This window comes from Eubalaena glacialis, chromosome 7, assembly GCF_028564815.1.
Source record: "Eubalaena glacialis isolate mEubGla1 chromosome 7, mEubGla1.1.hap2.+ XY, whole genome shotgun sequence".
Lineage (NCBI taxonomy): Eukaryota > Metazoa > Chordata > Mammalia > Artiodactyla > Balaenidae > Eubalaena > Eubalaena glacialis.
The window spans coordinates 44282531-44301128 of record NC_083722.1 but is presented as its reverse complement, the minus strand read 5'-3'; the positions used below and the strand labels follow the sequence as shown (position 1 = coordinate 44301128).

The 18598-nt window shown below is 40.8% G+C and overlaps 1 protein-coding gene across 1 annotated transcript in view; it reads left to right on the top strand.

The window, feature by feature from the left end:
• Window positions 1–18598, top strand: part of LOC133095287 (dystonin-like) — a 497948-nt gene that overhangs the window by 467256 nt on the left and 12094 nt on the right. The window contains 9 exon segments of the mRNA XM_061196431.1: window positions 2219–2388; window positions 3695–3854; window positions 6216–6410; window positions 6922–7050; window positions 11572–11715; window positions 12390–12578; window positions 14235–14361; window positions 16336–16499; window positions 17499–17661. Of these exon segments, the coding sequence (XP_061052414.1) occupies window positions 2219–2388; window positions 3695–3854; window positions 6216–6410; window positions 6922–7050; window positions 11572–11715; window positions 12390–12578; window positions 14235–14361; window positions 16336–16499; window positions 17499–17661 (1441 nt within the window).

Genomic DNA, 18598 nt, shown 5'->3' with positions numbered 1-18598 from the left:
TGTGCGTGAAATTCCACCCCTCCCCTCAAAGACACATAGTCACTGGCTTCCTTGTGTAGACAAGAAGATATGGAAACACTGTGTTTTATGTTTTCTGCCTTTTATATTCCTACCTCATGCCATTCAAAGAAAATCCCTCCCCCCATCCTCCCCAACTCTCTTGAATTTGGGTCTTTCTATTATTCTGTTTGTAAAGTGATCATCGGCCCTCAGGGTGAGGATGTGGGTAAAAGGAGACCATCCCTGCAAACCGTTTTACAATCTTAGGCATCTACATATAAATCATTGGCTTGAAACATGATAGCTTTTAAAATGCTGGAAAAGATTGAGTGATATAAGTTTTATCATCATCAGAAAATTCTAGCCCTCGTGTTCATCCAGGCTGGTTGCTTCCGTCCGTGGGCCTGACCAGCTGCAGGGGTCAGGATCCTAGGATGACGGGGGAACATGCTGAGGTCCTTTCTTTGGCTGGATGAGGGCTTACGAGTGGCTTGTCCTGATGGCCCCTCTGCCTGGGAGCTGCCGCGTCTAGCACTGGCAGCCCAGAGACGGTGATCAGCACCCTTTCCCCTCCCCTCCCTCTCAAAATAGAATGCCTTGTTTGAACTTGAGCATAGACGTTGTGTTACGCAGTCTGATGAAAGCATACTGCATATTTAAGGTAGAGAATCCTGGAAATAAGAATGTGTGAAGAACCCTATTAGATTTCTTTTTCCTAGTGAGACCTGTCGCCAGTCACCATTTCTCTGAGATAACAGGGTACGTTAAGCCAATCTTAAAAGAAGTCTTTTCTGTTCATCATTTGCATACTTTTTGTCTTTAAAAAGTTTGACTCTATCCTGTATTCAGCTGTAACATTTGTTTTGTATAAGAAAATCTGTGTCAATACCATGATTCTAAAGCTAGCGTTCTGTTTCGAAAAACATGAAAAAAATAATAATTACAGAAAACAGACTACAGAAATAGTGACGTATTGTGATGGGATTTATTGCCAAAAAATTCCCAGATGTAGTTGCCTCCTATTATAAAAGATATAAATAGTGTGGTATTAGTGAAACACTTCAAGTGTGTAACATTCTTAAGGCAATACAATTTATTAGGTAATTGTAACCTCGAGGTTATTTTGGGAAATTACATTTGCATAGCATTTTACTGCCTGGGGTGATTCTAATGTGCTACCAGGATTGAGAATCTCCATGTTTGTGTTTCCTTGATATTTTATGAGCTTTTAAGCTGCCCATGAAGTTGACCTTTTTTCTTCTCATCACTGAGATTATGTATTCAATAGCAGTTGTCTTACTCTTTCTATTAAATATTTACAAACACCCACAAAATGCAAGATGATAATAAGGGTCCTACAGAGATAATACCCCTGCTCTATGAAAGCTTATAACTGAGTTATATAGAAAGATTAGAATTCATCCCTCCCCCACATGCATATATACACACACAAACATGAAGGGTTCACTAACACTGTAAAAGCTGAAAAATACAGGTGTCATATTAGCCATGTAGCTGTTTGGTAGTGGAAAGTCATCTATAGACCTTTGGAGACTTGGGTAGGGCGTTGTGGATGTGAGGAGGAGGGACGTGGCCTCCCCAGGTATGCCTAGAATGAGTGGGTCCAAACACAGAACCAGAGCTATGGTTCTTTTCCCCTTATCCTGGCTCACAGATAAAATACATGTAACATTACAGTGAGAATCCAAAATGTGTGACAGAAAATCTTTTTGACAATAAAAAACAACTGTAGTAAGTTTATACATTACTGGGTCATTCTGTGTCCAGACTGGACCCATACTTACTCATAGAGTATTAGCTACATTTTCCTCTCTGGGCTCGTGGGTCTCTCAATAGTTTATTAGCAATTCCACTTTACCATAACTATTTATACTGTTTGTAGTTTATGTCTACAAGAGATTCATGATTTGTTTTGCTTTGAAATTGTTTTGTTTGATAATAGTAGGTGCTCTTAATAATAATAAGTGCTTGATAATAGTAGGTGCTTGGCTTCTGCAAAAAGTTAACCCTTCCATTTGAAAGTTAAAGGTTCTTCTCTACCCTGGTGTGTTCCCTGTTGAGTACGCACTACACCATGTGACTTGATGATGGCTGATGTCTCCATTTATTTAAGAGGGATGCCTCTTTCACTGTCTCTTACCTATTTGTGTATCAGTCCCAAGTAGAAATGCATGCTGTTCTCTTGTTGGATGTACAGGAGTTTCAGAAATCCCTCGGAGCCAAGCATTCTGTCTACGATACCACCAACAGGACTGGGCGTTCTCTGAAGGAGAAGACCTCCCTGGCTGACGACAACCTGAAGCTGGACGACATGCTGAGTGAGCTCAGAGACAAGTGGGACACGATCTGTGGGAAGTCAGTGGAGAGGTGAGATGCTCCTGACAGCCGCTCACTCACCTTGCTGGACCCCTGGCAGCTGTCCCGGTCCTGGCGCTCTGCAGGCAGGGTTTGGAACCTTGAATACACACCTCCTTTGCCTGGAGAATGTCTGCTCATCCTCGATGCCCCACGCACGCAGTGCCTCCCCCGAGAGGCTTTGGTGTTCAGTATTATTTACGTTTAAGTGCTCGGTTCATTCAAAAATGACATCCTTCTCCAAGCCTCCCGCATCTCACATGCAACTACAGCGCCTGCCTTCGGACTGGTCCCCAGGTCTGCCATGGTCCTCCTCAGTCCCATTTCCACATCACCAGCAGGCCTGTCTTGTTAAAGTATAAGTGGGATCTTGTCATCCCCCCTCCCCCCCCAACCCCGCTTCATACCCTTTAGGGACTAACTCTTGGTTGTGGATTAGGATACAGGCCCCATCACTGTGGCGAGCAGGGTCCTACCAGCCTGACCCCACCCACCCCTTCCCAGTCTCCCTCCTCCTCATTACACTTCAACCATGAAGACCGAAAAATTTAAAAAAATTTTAAAGTAGCTAAGGAAGTTAAAATAGTAGTTGAAGAGTTCACATATCTTATACACGTTTCCAAATTTTTCATCGATCCTTGGTCTCATTACTTTTGTCAGTATCCAGATTGAATAGAATATCATATTCCATTCTAGGGAACTTCATAGTAAGTTTTTCAGTGTTAGTTTTTCAAAATCATTAAAATCTTCTCTCAAAAGGTTACATACTTTTTACAATGTCCTATAAATGATTTCATGACAATTTATATGGCATTCTTGAAAAGACAGAAAGTCACAGTGATGAACAGATCCATGAGTGGCAGGTGTCAGGCTGGAGGCAGACTGTGCCAGGAAGAGCCAGCCTGAGGGAGATCTGGGGTTGCTAGACTGTTCTGGGTCTTGACTGTGGTGATGTTACACGAACATATACATGTTTTAAAATCCATAGAACTGTACACCCCAAAGGTCAAACTTACTGCATGATACTTTAAAACACAATTTAATTGAAAAGGCATATTTTTATGAAGAAACTAAAGGGCCCGTGAGGTGATGATGAGGGAATTTTCCTGGAACAGGTGCCATGGATTTAAGCAATGAAAAGAAAATTGGAGAGAAGTTTGTTATTTTCTAAGGAAAGCAGAGAAACAGCAGTGAGTCCCAATATACTGCTTTTCCTCTTGAGGTCTGCTTAGCCTTCGTGGATGTTTTTTAGATGTTTGGATATAGAGGGCAGCTTTTTTGTTGCTCAGATTGATTTTTTCCATTTTTTTTCCCCTAGACAAAACAAATTGGAGGAAGCCCTCTTATTTTCTGGGCAATTCACAGATGCCCTGCAAGCCCTCATTGACTGGCTGTACAGGGTTGAGCCCCAGCTGGCTGAGGACCAGCCCGTCCACGGAGACATCGATCTAGTGATGAATCTGATCGATAATCACAAGGTATTGTTATCTGGGACATTTTATTTTATCTTGCTTGATTATTCTGAATGTAGAGGGAACTGTAGCCACTTAATTTAGCTTTATGAAAATCTACAGAGTATCTATCATACTACATAATAGTCTTTAATACTGAAATAAGTGACATTTGAGGAGAACAGGGAAGCCAACTTTAAAAGTGATGCAGGAAAATTACTTCAGTATCAGTGAAATACTTTGGTTTAAATTTTCCTATCCGAAACCTTGCTAGAACTTGAAAAGTGACTTCATTGTCTGGCACTTTAAAACGTGTTTCAAGAATGTTTTAGTATCTTTTGTTATTCATTTAAGTAATTATGTGGTATAATTTAAAATCGTTCGTTCAGTGACCTGGAACTAGGTCATTGCTGAAGTGCTAGATGTGTGACATGATCTGTGGGGGTCATGATCAGCTGCTCTTTTTTTCAAAAATGGTTTTAACCTTGCCCCTTGACCTGTAGCAGTTTATGAGACAACAGCGTATGCCATTAGGGATTCGGTTATTACTTCAAGAAAATTGGTTTCCTTGCCGTCTCCTGATACGTATGTTAAACTGTTGTACAAATCAAAGGTGGTATTTGAGACGTCCCGCAGATGCTGAGTGTAAGGTCCTAAATTATGATCAAATACTGTTACAACTTAAAGAACCTTGAAAACAGCATGAGGCCCGGTACTAATGTTGGATGGTTGGCTTTATATATACAATTTTCTTACAGCACTACACTTGAATTCATGTCATATTCCTCTCTATAATTTTTCAGTTCAGAAAACTTATTTCATTTTAAAATGTTCTCTTTATACCTCCCTGGTTATGCTATTTTGATCTTACCTGTTCTTTTTAAAATAATTGGTCCTTTTGCATATTTATTTCCCCTTTTCTCGTTCCATTATCTCATTATACCCATAGAAGAGAGTTTGTTATGTTTGAACAGTAACAGAAAACAGGAGAATAGATGAAGAACATTGATCTGGCCTACAAACATTTTGAAAACTTTAAATTATGTTGCTTTGCCTATATTGAAACAAATGTTTTGTGCATGATTAATACAAACTTTTCCATCCCCTGGCACTCCTTCAATGACTGATGAATAATGTAATGTTACTTTGTACATAAATGCCATTTTTAGAAGCTCACTGTCTAAATATTTACTCCCCTAGGCACTTGGCAGGTTTTTTATATACTAAAGGTCAACAAGAATGAATTAATCATTCAGCATTTGTAATACAATTGGAAGCCCCAATAAGAAGTTTAAGTATACAAAGTACATTGGAAAGCCTACTCAGAACCGTGGGACTAGTCCTGTCACAAAAGGGAGAGTTAGACGCTGTACCTTGTATCTGTGTGTTTGTGCATGTGTGTTTGTTCGTGTGTGTGTGTGTGTGTGTTTATCGCTCTGCGGGCACACCTCACTTAACAGTATCAGAGTGAAATCAGCAAAGAACCCATCACACTGTTTCTGGATTATTTTCGACAGTCTCACTTTTATGAATGATCCGAGTATCAGAATAGAAACTCATGGATAGAGTCAAAAGGATAAAATGTGCTTGGTAATATTCATTTGTGGTGATTTCTTAGAAAAATAAGCTGATTTTAGTTTATATATGAAGTTGGTTATTTGAAAGATCTGGTTGCAGACAGACTCTTGGGTCAGAAATGGATTTAGTCCGGGACCAAAAGAAGCCACTTTAACCCTTGACACATCAGAGTTCATCAAAATTGGGCGGGAGAGAAAAATAAAAAGCTTTTCCTCCAAGGTGACAGATTAAGGAGTCAAGCCTCTAAAATTTGACGTTATGGGTTAGTGCCCAGGATGCTGTGAAAGCTACAACAAAGGATTGTTAGAGGGGAAAAAAGAGGATGTGCCAGCCCTGCTGTTGTCTCCAAGGGCTGCTTAGTTACCGGTCAGTCTTTTAGGTGTGTTTGCTGATGGAGAGCAGTGTGGTGGCCAGCACACACTGGGCGCACACAGTAATGATTCCAGAGGGAGTGGGACACCCTCACAAAGTATCACAGAAAAGAAGTTGATGCATTTTTGCATGGGATTGAAATAAAGAAGGGTGACCACCATTATTTAAATCCAACATGTCATTGAAAAAATAACATTCACTCAGGAAAACATTACAAGATTGAGGAGCAAATTGATACAAGACTAGACTTGACGGTGCCCTCACAGGAGCGGTGTGTCTTGTCTTATTTTCTGCAGATTCTGCGGAAAACGTGGGTCATTAAACTGTAGGTCTTGGAGAGCCATACATGATGTTATGTGCACATACATATTTCATATAGTATGTCTTAGCTGTTTGGGCTTTGTAATTTAAAATTAATTTTTTTAAATTTGGTCTTAGGTCTTCCAGAAGGAGCTGGGGAAGAGGACCAGCAGTGTGCAGGCCCTGAAGCGCTCGGCCCGGGAGCTCATAGAGGGCAGCCAGGATGACTCCTCCTGGGTCAGGGTCCAGATGCAGGAGCTGAGCACACGCTGGGAGACAGTGTGTGCACTCTCCATATCCAAGCAGACTCGCCTAGAAGCAGCTCTGCGCCAGGTAAAGCCCTGCGGTTACAGCTGCTGGGTGTGCTGACAAAGGTCCTGCACCCCCAACAGGAACTGCTGTCCTGAAGGACCACAGGGCCCCCATGTCTCAGCCAGGATAGTCATGGGGAGGAAGTTCTTAGGGCATCACTGCCTGGGTCCCCTCCCCGCCCAGCTCCTCCCCAAAGAACTTAAATGACTCAACAGAGGGAGGCTTTCTAATCTTCCCATAAAAGTGCCGTTTGAGTCTTTTTTTCAGCTAGAATGTATAATGGGCTGCCATTCATCTCACATCAGATTGTTAAAATGGTGAATTATCCTTCATATAGGCCTTTTTGACGGATTAGATGTTTTCTTACATTTGTAAAATGCAGCACCATGTATCTTTATCTTTTTAATGGGAATAATGGATATAATGAATCAGTTTAAATTTAAGACTTTTTTTTTTTTCCATTGAGAGGAAGACTGGACTCTACTAACAGGCATGTTTGGGAATCTTTTTTGGGGCGCATGTGAACCGTTAGGCAGAGGAGTTTCACTCGGTGGTCCACGCCCTCCTGGAGTGGCTGGCGGAAGCGGAGCAGACCCTTCGTTTCCATGGCGTTCTCCCAGACGATGAAGATGCTCTTCGGACTCTCATTGATCAGCATAAAGTGAGTTACATAAATGCTCAGTAAAAATAAGTGAGAAAGCCAAACAAAGTAGAGAAAATGGACTCATGATTGCAAATACCAACTGCATGCATATCTTCCTTCCTGAGAAGTAGTGAAAGATCTGGTATGTTTGAGAATTTATCTATATCCTCCTTCCTTACATAGGTGTGTCCCCATGCAACTACGCACATGTATGTGTGGCCTTTTTTTTTTTTTTTAATGTCTCCTTTATAGAAGGTGGTTATTTTAAAACTAGTCACTCTGAAGGAACCCTCCTAAACTGTTGGTGAGAATGTAAGTTGGTGCAGCCACTGTAGAGAACAGTGTGGAGGTTCCTCAGAAAACTAAAAATAGAGCTGCCATATGATCCAGCAGTCCCACTCCTGAGCATATATCCAGACAAAACTATAATATACTTCAATTAAAAAAATAAAATAAAATAAAACTAGTCACTCTGTTTTCCTATCTCCAGGAAGCACATTTTTCTAGGGAACTCTTTGGCTCCTGAGCAAAACTGGTCAATTTTGTGGCACTTAGATGTGCATTTCAAAGATGAAACTTCCTTACTGAGCAGTATGACATTTATAAAATTATAACCATTAGAATTGTCAATTAATAATTTTTACCTTTGTAAGCAAGACAAGCAAGTAGTTTAATAACTGGTCTTCAAATTTTATTTTTAAACCTCTGCCAATTCTGTTTTTAATCAAGAGCTGCTTTAAATTCTTTTGAGAAGTAACCCATTTATAAATTATAAATAAAAAATGGATTATGTAAGTAGATATACTATTAAATAATTAACCAAGTAAAAATCTGCCCGTTGAATTTTCAGGTCAAAATTGTTCCTGTGACAATGCATAGGACTAGCAAAACCCTTAAGAGAGTGGTCCAGAGAGTTCTTAACAGATAATTTTTTTAACCGTTGACTCTAAAAGTCAGGAGTTAGCAATGCTAATACTCAGTGTAGTATTTTTTCCGCCTGGGCTGTAGTGTTCTGAAAATTAAGTATCTTGAGGGTTTTTTTTCTTTTTTTTTGAAGTATAGTTGATTTACAATGTTGTGTTAATTTCTGCTGCACAGCAAAGTGATTCAGTTATACATATATATGCATTGTTTTTTTTAATATTCTTTTCCATTATGGTTTATCATAGGATATTGAATATAGTTCTCTGTGCAATACAGTAGGACCTTGTTGTTTATCCATTCTATATATAAAAGCTTACATCTGCTAACCCCAAACTCCCACTCCATCCCTCACCCAATGCACTCCCCCTTGGCAACCACAAGTCTGTTCTCTATGTCCGTGAGTCTGTTTCTGTTTTGTAGATCACTTATATCACATATAAGTGATATCATGTGGTATTTGTCTTTCTCTTTATGACTTACTTCACTTAGTGTGATAATCTCTAGTTGTATCATGTTGCTGCACGTGGCATTATTTCATACTTTTTATGGCTGAGTAGTATTCCATTGTATATAGGTACCACCTCTTCTTTATCCATTCATCTGTCGATGGACATTTAGGTTGTTTCCATGTCTTGGCTATTGTGAACAGTCCTGCTATGAACACAGGGGTGTATGTATCTTTTTGAATTATAGTTTTGTCTGGATACATGCCCAGGAGTGGGATTGCTGGATCATATGGGTAGCTCTATTTTTAGTTTTCTGAGGAACCTCCACACTATTCTCCATAGTGGCTGCACCAACTTACATTCCCACCAACAGTGTAGGAGGGTTCCCTTTTCTCTACACCCTCTCCAGCATTTGTAGACTTTTTAATGATGGCCACTCTAACCGGTGTGAGATGGTATCTCGTAGTTTTGATTTGTATTTCTCTCGTAATTAGTGATGTTGAGCATCTTTTCATGTGCCTCTTGACTTCAGTGTATTTAGTATTGATGTCAGCATTTCCTATAAACTGTAAAGGATCTTTTTAGTACCACTGAATAACCTGGTGTTTCAAGGTCAAGTTGGAAATACATAATTAATTCCAATGTAGCATGGATGACATCATCTGTGGTGACTTCTTATGTTAATTACGATGCTCTCTCAATGATGGGCTGCTTACGGTGTAGCAATGAAATATTGCCTTGTTAATAAAAGGGATGCGAGCTTGTATAACATTATCTGGAGGAATGAAATGCTGCATACACTTTTTCAAGTTGAAGCTGGCCTGTAAGAGCAGGAAAATTACATCACATTTACTGTACATTTTTGATTCAGTTAAATATTTTGAAAATCTAGTTTATGTTACCATAGGCTGACCATCAGCTGCTTAGGGTTCCACTGACATACTAGGGTTTGGGTGTCAAGAGTGTCCCCTGAAGCCCAGGGTGCATATATGCCCTACAGAACCGAGGCTACCTGTGCTATCACCACCCTCACAGCAGGGCCAGGAAACCCCCAGAAACATCAGGAGGGAAGGGGTAGTGGTTTCAAGAACCATCCCGGGAAGGGGTAGTGGTTTCAAGAACAGATTATCTTTAAACATTTTAAATTAGCATACAATTGCATGCAATTTTATAAAGTGCTTCTCTGTAATAATATTTTGCAGTAATATTGTTCGTTCTGTTTCATTTCTTTTGCTTCCCTTCACACATTCTCACCAATAGAAGAAAAACAGAATATTTAATTTCTTAGACTAGAGCCCTCTCAGTATAATCCAACTTCTAAAATTGGCAAATTTTCCCATGTGAGCACAAACCACTGAGGCAGCACTCAGACGGGCCTGGAAGAGCCTGGGGTGCTGTCAGGAGTTGGTATCCAGTCCACAGTGTTTCCGGTGGGAGCTGGGCCCCCAGTGTGGGAGTGATTAAAAGTACATGATTGGATCAGCTCTCCTCTGGAAAAGCACAGCTGTTCTTAACCTTCTGGTTTTCTCTTCCTAGTAAAGTTTGTTTTCTCTCACTTAAAAGGGGCCTGTTTTGGGGAAAATTAAAATATTTTTAAAGTAGGTCATGGTATTTAAAAAGTAGGTCATCAAAGTCTGTGAGTCTGTTTCTGTTTTGTAAATAAGTTCATTTGCTTATGGTTACCAAAGGGGAAAGGTGGGGAGAGGGATAAGTTAGGAGTTTGGGAGTAACATATACACAGTACTATATATAATATAGGTAACCAACAAGGACCTACTGTAGTATATAGCACAGGGAACTCTACTCAGTGTTCTGTTATAACCTATATGGGAAAAGAACCTAATCTGAAAAAGAATGGATATATGTATATGTATAACTGAATCACTTTGCTGTACACCTGAAACTAACACAACATTGTAAATCAACTATACTCCAATATGAAATAAAAATTAAATTAAAATAAATACATAAATAAAAATAAAAAGTAGGTCATGTTAGCAGAGTAATTGAACCTGGACTCCCCAACAGTAAAAATGTGGAAATAAAGGTTAAAAAGCATTTATTCACTCACAAAGGTACAAAATTGAATAAGACACAGTCTTCTGATCTTGTGGACCTTCACAATCTAGTAGCTGTGCATATAAACGAAATATTTTATTAGAGCGAAATACCAGGGTAGGAGGCGTATGACAGCTGCTTCAGAGGTTAGAAGCAAAAGGTCATTAGATGTGAACACCTATACTTTCTGACCCCCTGGTTACACGGCGTGGGTAACACAAGTGCCATCCATCCCCTGGCACCCTTGTCTGGTGTGGAAAGAATCCGTCTTAGTGTGGGGTCCAGGTAGATTGGAGGGGTCAGTGGATGTTTGAAATTCAGTGCAGGGTTTGGGAAGCATGGCACATTTTGGGGGACAAAAGTCCTCATTTTTTAGCCCCGCTTTCAGAGTTCTGTGATCCATGAATCTATGGGTACAGTTCTGATGGTAGTAAAGTATGTGAGACATTTATAAAAAGGTTGATTTGACAGCCTTCCAAAGCCTGTTGAGGTGTCTTCATCCTTCCAGGGCTGAGAGTGGCTCTTTTTACCCGCCTTTAAGGGACATTTTTCCCAGAGGCTGGCCACTGTCAGGCCCACTTGCTCCAGACTCACCCGACTCCTTCCCCACTGGACGCTGGGCCTTCTCTCCCACAACCCAGGCCTTTTCTAGTTCCCTGCCAGTCTGCTGTCTTCCTTGGCACTTTCTGGATACACATTCCTATCATTCCTGACACGGTTAATGCTACTTTAAATACTAACCTCCTCGTCTTATTTGCTAGAACATTTTTTTTTTTGCAATCCATATTGTTTCTATCGCTGGCTTAGTATCTGTCCCAGTTCTTGCCTCTACAAATATAATTATAATATATTCAAATTTAGGAGAGTGTCTTTTTTGTTTAATGTATTTTGTAAAGCATGAGATAGTATCCTGTACTTGGATCTTGAGATAGTGTGAGAAGGTACTTTATCCGATTACTGTCCCTTCTCCTCCCTTAATTCCTCACTCGGTGGATGATTTCCAGCTGTGAATAAACCAACGTAAGTTCTTGCTTATTGGTTTAGCTCTGACAGTCCAGTGGACGTTGCTGGCGTTTTAGTTTCAGCCCGTGCGTCTTTGTTTATGCTGTAGGAATTCATGAAGAGACTGGAAGAAAAGCGCGCTGCCCTCAACAAAGCCACCAGCATGGGAGACACCATCCTGGCCATCTGCCACCCAGACTCCATCACCACCATCAAGCACTGGATAACCATCATCCGGGCCAGATTCGAGGAGGTCCGTGCATCTCAGGCCATCTTTAGAGCAGCAGGAGCTTTGAGAGTCAGGGGAGGGGGCGTGGAAACTCGGGCAATTGATGACGCATTTATGGCTGTGGGAACATAAGGGCTTCACAAGACCATTATGTTCTTCACAAGACCATTCTTCTGTGTGTTACCTGTCTCTGCCACCCACTTCTCTTTAAAAAGTTACAGGCATTCTGTAGCTATGTCCCTGAAACTCTTTGGTTCACTGTAGGACTTTCTGTCCACTTCCAGATCACGCCTGTTGAATAGGTTTTTCAGAGCCGTCTATGCTTGTGGAATGAATTGCACACACAAGTGAATTCATTCTGTATTTAAGATCTTAGCTATTTTTATTTCCACTCTGTGCTACACGGAGTGAGCATATGTGATTCTTCAGGGAATGCATGTTTGAACTTCAATTAGGAGGCAAAGGGAAGCCTGGGTGATTGACGTACATCTAAACTTCTGAGGGTGACAACCATCACAGAGGGCTCCTGGGTCCTCCACAAGCTGGGTCTTGGTACCACTGATGGGATCTAGAAAGACCAGAAGAGTTGTGGGTCTAGCCTGGGATGATCCTAATTTACATTTAAATGTGGTGTATGTTACATCAGTTACATTATTCACTGAGATGGAAGAAATTCAGAGCAGTTGTTTCTCCATCAGGTACTGGCCTGGGCGAAGCAGCACCAGCAGAGACTAGCCAGTGCCCTGGCAGGACTCATCGCCAAGCAGGAGTTGCTGGAAGCCCTGCTGGCCTGGTTGCAGTGGGCTGAAACCACACTGAGCGACAGGGATAAAGAGGTCATCCCGCAGGAGATTGAAGAGGTGAAAGCCCTCATTGCAGAACACCAGGTAAATAGATGTCATCCTAACCTGCCTTCTCAGACACTGTCTTTGCTTCACACTGTACTTCTCAGAAGACTGCTCTGTGCTTCTTACCTTCACTTCCTCAGACACACTCCTCAACTCCTCCACCGGGTTTCTGACTCCACTGCTGCCCTGGAGCTTCTCTCTTGAGAGTCACTTAGTTTTGCTGGTGTCTCCTGCCCTGTGTGACCTTCCCATGCTCCTCCCTTTCAGCCCCATCCATGGAGCTATGCTTGCATCTCAGATGGGCTCCCCCCGACCGCTTCCTGCTCCCTGGAGGGCAGCTTTCCCTACATTTTATCCTCTGTTCCACTCCTCCCATCCCACGTCCTCTCGGTGTCCTCAGCCTCCCTATTCACTGGTCCACGTTTGCATCTTCTACTGTCTGCTGCTCAGTGTCTCCCGAGAAGCCCATCAGTCCTCCACACACATCATATCTCAATGGGAACACATCGTCTCGCTCAAAAAAATCACATCTTCTGTACATCCCACCTGTTTCAGATTCTGAAATGATGGGCGTCACACTGATCTGTTTGCTTGTTCATTTCTTTAATATGTGTTTATGAAGATCATGACGCGTCAGCTTACTTGGCTAAGCAGTTAATACTGCTATTGTATTTTTTTTTAACATCTTTATTGGAGTGTAATTGCTTTACAGTGGTGTGTTAGTTTCTGCTGTACAACAAGGTAAATCAGCTATACGTATACATATATCCCCACATCTCCTCCCTCTTGCGTCTCCCTCCCACCCTCCCTATCCCACCCCTCTAGGTGGTCACAAAGCACCGAGCTGATCTCCCTGTGCTGTGCAGCTGCTTCCCACTATTGCTATCGTATTTTAATAAAAGTATAAGATATCGATGCCTGTGATGGCCCTGAAGTGTCTCTGTCATCCGAGGTATTAAAGTGATCAGTGTTCTCCAGTGTGACAGACATTCCAGAAATGTGTTTCTTCACTTCTCACTTTTTTCTGCCTTCTCCTTTTCCCATCACTTTTCACCAGTCTCTGCCTTTGCCACAGATTCCAGATACAGGGACACCTGGTCAACCATGATAATAAGTCCAAGGAGATGAAATAAATGGCAACATAGTCAAACCTTTTAAATGTAAACTTGAACCTGAATAACTTTGACCCTCCTTGGTAGAGCAGATTTATTGATAGGGATATTTTAAATGTATCCACATTTATGTGGATGCTTTATGTCACTGTATATCAAAGCCATCTTAAGTATTTCAGATATGTAGGTGAGATGTGTCGCAGGAAAGCCCGAGAGACACCCCAGCTAACTCGTTCCTTTGTAGACAAATGCTCACTTTAAGATTCTTCAGGGGGAGCTTGGAAGCTTGGTCCTGGCTGGTGCACAGACAGGTTGTGTTCCTCATACAGCTGCTCCCCCTGTGGTCTTCAAATAAAATAAATTGTTTTTGTAACACTGTAGTTACTTATCACCTGTTAACATTTTGTAGTCTGTAAATGCTGTATTATGATGGTTAGATTTTTTTTTACCCTAGATAAAACATGTTTTATTCTTTTTTCAGAAATCATAGTCCGGTCCTTTTATCTTTTTGTTTTTAGTTCATTTCTAAAGATGGTTTTCTCTGATATACTTGTATTTAGTTGACATCATTTCTTTCTTTCAGACCTTCATGGAGGAAATGACCAGAAAACAACCTGACGTGGACAAAGTCACCAAGACCTACAAGAGGAGAGTGGCGGACCCCTCCATACAGTCCCACATTCCGGTCTTGGATAAGGGGCGAGCAGGAAGTAAGCAGTGGCTAATTTCTTTAACATGAGGATGGTTAAGCAAGGAAGTTAGTTTCCTTTTATTTTGAGTTTTGGTTTGACATTTTGGAGCCATAGGTGATTCTACATGAGCTCTCAATCATAAAAGGTTTTCTTTCTTTTTTTTTTTTTTTTTTAATTAATTAATTTATTTTTGGCTGTGTTGGGTCTTTGTTGCTGCGTGCGGGCTTTCTCTAGTTGCAGCGAGCGGGGGCTACTCTTCGTTGTGGTGTGCGGGCTTCTCATCGCGGTGGCCTCTCTTGTTGCGGAGCACAGGCTCTAGGCGCACGGGCTTCAGTAGTTGTGGCACACGGGCTCAGTAGTTGTGGCGCTTGGGCTTAGTTGTTCCACGGCGTGTGGGATCTTCCTGGACCAGGGCTCGAACCCATGTCCCCTGCATTGGCAGGCGGATTCTTAACCACTGTGCCACCAGGGAAGTCCCATAAAAGGTTTTCTTGAAAGAATATGTGGGCTGAGTATTATAGCAACTTATTTAAAAATAAAGGAAAGGATAAATCCAGGTCTCTATATGTAACTTTATTTGCTCAAAGTGTATCTTTCAGATTAGCCAGAAGAAATCAGGACTAACTTTCAATAAGAACAGAAGTCATCACCCCCTTTGAATTCACTCATTCTGCTTCTGTTATATAAATAACCTTAAAGTGGAATGGAACAGGAATGACCATGACCTGGATAAAGTTCATGACCTAACTGTTCACTAGTGACCAGCAATCTGATAGATTTTCCTCATGTTCATTTGACTTGAGGCTCTATTTACTGACTTCTCAGGCTGTCTTGACCCAGCAAAGTGACATTAAATACAATAATAGCTAGCTCAGATAAGATTTAGAAGCAGCACAATTTATACCAGGCAGTTTGTGTATTTCTGAACGGTGCCTTACTAAAGAAAAGTGGTTTTGGATCTGTCATAGTCGTGTCTTGCACAAGGAGGCAGGATAACAAAGTTGTTAGGAATTCTGGACACAGACTGCCTGGCCGTCCCCACCCCTCAGCATCTGGGAAACGCAACCTTGGACACGTTACTTAAACCCACTCTGAGCCTCAATTTCCTCATCTGTGGAAGGGGAGAATTATAACCTCGTTAGACTATGGTAAGGACTTAATGAGCTCGTGTATGAAGTGCTTAGCATACTTCCTGGAATATTGTTAAATGCTCAATAAATATTAGCTATTGATATTTTTATGTAGCTCCATGGGAGTTAGGAATTCTGGGCAAATCTCAGCTTGGATGCTAACTTCCTATGAAAGCTTAGGCCAGTGATTTGTTTTTCTAGGTCACATTGAACGATTTAGTTAGATGAGGAAACTGCAGTGAGATAATTGCTCTGTGAAGTTATAGAAACTTGTGAATAATAGAAAGAGGGAGGAAACTTTAGGAAGGCAGTAAATTAAGATATGAGGCGATGCACAGGAAACACACAATCTCAGTGGAAAATGGACCTGGAAGAAGGCTGGGACCGTAATCACACACTTCCGGACTTGATTGGGAATTTGTCGGGTATCTTGGTCTGACTCTGGCTAGCCGCCCAGTGCCTCCTGCCCTCCTCTCAGCTGGGTTTGCCCAAACTGATTCACATACACCGCAGTGCCCTGGCAGTAGCAAAGAGGAGGATCTCAGGATGCTTCTTTGTCATTGAAGTGGCACGGATTTTAGGCTGGAAAACGTTTGAAGCGTACATGTATTGAGAGAACTTTCCAGTATTTCAGGGCTCCTGTCAAGAATATTTCTCTGCTCTCTCTGAACGGTGTGCGACCCTTGTTAAGTAAAACACATTTGACCCTGATATCGTGCATCACCTAATTTAGGGTGTTTCTACACGTCATAGCTAGTAATGACGTTGATTCAGTCTGAACAAGGAACAGTAAAGGTCAAGCCTTAACGTATTTCAAAACCCCGGAGACTTTGCCATCCTAACTCAAGTTATGTTTGAACAGGAAAACGCTTCCCAGCGTCAAGCTTCTATCCCTCTGGATCACAGACACAAATTGAAACCAAGAATCCCAGGGTCAACTTACTGGTGAGCAAGTGGCAGCAAGTCTGGCTGCTCGCCTTGGAAAGAAGGAGGAAGCTTAATGACGCCCTGGACAGACTGGAGGAGGTGAGAAAACTCATACATTGGGTACCATATTGTCATCTGCCCTCATTCATCAGAACGCATTGCCAAGATCTTGATTTGTTTCAACGTTTCTGATAATAGATAAGAAAACTCTTGATGTCTGAGTGCTTATTTTACTTCTAAAATTAAAGCCACAGGTATGAATGTTTTTATGAGGGAAAACCCCCTGATATATGGGCCTTGGATTTAGGGAATCAAAGTCAAAAACAAGTATGTTGTAACATAATCAGGAGCTGACTCCTTCGGAAAAGATCTGGCTTGACGTATGTTTGCTGACAGCATCATCTGGCAACTATAATCATTGTAATGCAGATCATTTAATCATATATACTCTGTGATCTGAGGTGTAGGGTGTCAGATTCTAGAATTGGTAAATTTTTAGAAGGTGAGGAGTTAGGAGCGGCTGGTGGCAGAGACGTGAGGGGTGAGATAGGTAAAATCGGTCTTGTTCAGCTGGGCCTGCTCCCTGGGGCACAGAGCTCCCGTCACCTTGGGCCACAGCACCTTTGTGAGTTCGGCATTATGAGAAATTTTCAGTGTGACTTTTTGAGGAGTTTTGTTTCCTCTATTTGTAAAGAAAAAACAGTGACAGTAACAGAATAAACTTTAGAGAAAAAATGTTCAAGTCCCCTTTGCAAGATGGTACCTTTCCTGGAGGGAATGATCTGTGTGTTATCTAGAGGATCATTAAAAACGTTATTCATATTTTATAAGATAATAATTTTTATTATCTAGAGGATCGTTAAAAATAACATTATTCATATTGTATAAGATAATTTTGGTTATCTAGAGGATCATTAAAGACGTCATTCATATTGTATAAGATATGATTTTGGTTATCTAGTGGATCATTAAAAACATTATTCATATTATATAATTTTTGTTATCTAGAGGATCATTTGAAATAACGTTATTCATATTGTGTAAGATATAATTTGAGCACAGCAGTAACTCAGGCAAAATGCCTTTTGCCCTCTTCAGCTAAGGGAATTTGCCAACTTTGATTTCGATGTCTGGCGCAAAAAGTACATGCGGTGGATGAATCACAAGAAATCTCGAGTGATGGACTTCTTCAGGAGGATCGATAAAGATCAGGATGGGAAAATAACCCGACAAGAATTTATTGACGGGATTCTTTCCTCAAGTAAGTCCCAAGAGAGGTGGCCATAACAGATGTAATTTTTAAAGAAAATAAGCACAGTTTAAAATTGTGGAGCCAGTCAACCTGTGTTACTAATAAAGCATCACCTTTAAACTTGGCTGTGAAGTCATTGCCCTCAAAAAAAAAAAAAAAAAAAAAAAAGCTGTCCTTAGTTAAAATTTATGGCTTTGAAGTCAGGCACACTTACTAATTGTGTCCCCACAGATAAACTCCTTTTCTCCACTGGAGCTGTGTCCCTATTTAGTGTAATCAGGTTAATAATACTTAATTCTTAGATTGTGTTGCCTGGCATAAAATGGGAAATCAATAAATGAAAGTCAGTTTCTCTCTTTTTCATTTTAGTTCACATTCTGTTCTAATATTGTCATTAGTAGGAAATTAGAAGGCTATAAAAATTCTTAAGGTATGTGCCCCCTTCTTGTTTGATAGATTATTTTGATCACATGTATGTGATTTCTCTGGCAGATGTTACTAGAAGCACTCTTAAAGTAAATTTCATGTAAATTATTCCTTAAGTAAAGTGGTACTTGAACCATATGAAATTTGCTAATATTAAACAGTTTTTAGCCTAGAAAAACAGCCATTTCGTAAGATTCATCCTAGTAGTAGTTAAAGGTAAATTTAGGCCACATATGCAGTGGTTGTGCTTGTGTGATGTAAATCAGGTTTTTGTTTTTTTTTTTAAGGATTGTAATATACTTGATCATCCTGATCATTTAACTGGCCACACTACAATTAAAATGTGCAATCGAGACTGTCTTACGGCAGAATTAACAAGTTAATGCTACTTACTTTTTCTTTAAGACGTAAATCTTTTTGTAAAATTTTATTGTAAGTAGCAGCTCTTACCAACTTTCATTGCGACCAGAGTATGACATATACTGAGAATATCTTAATTATCACTCATACGTGGAATCTA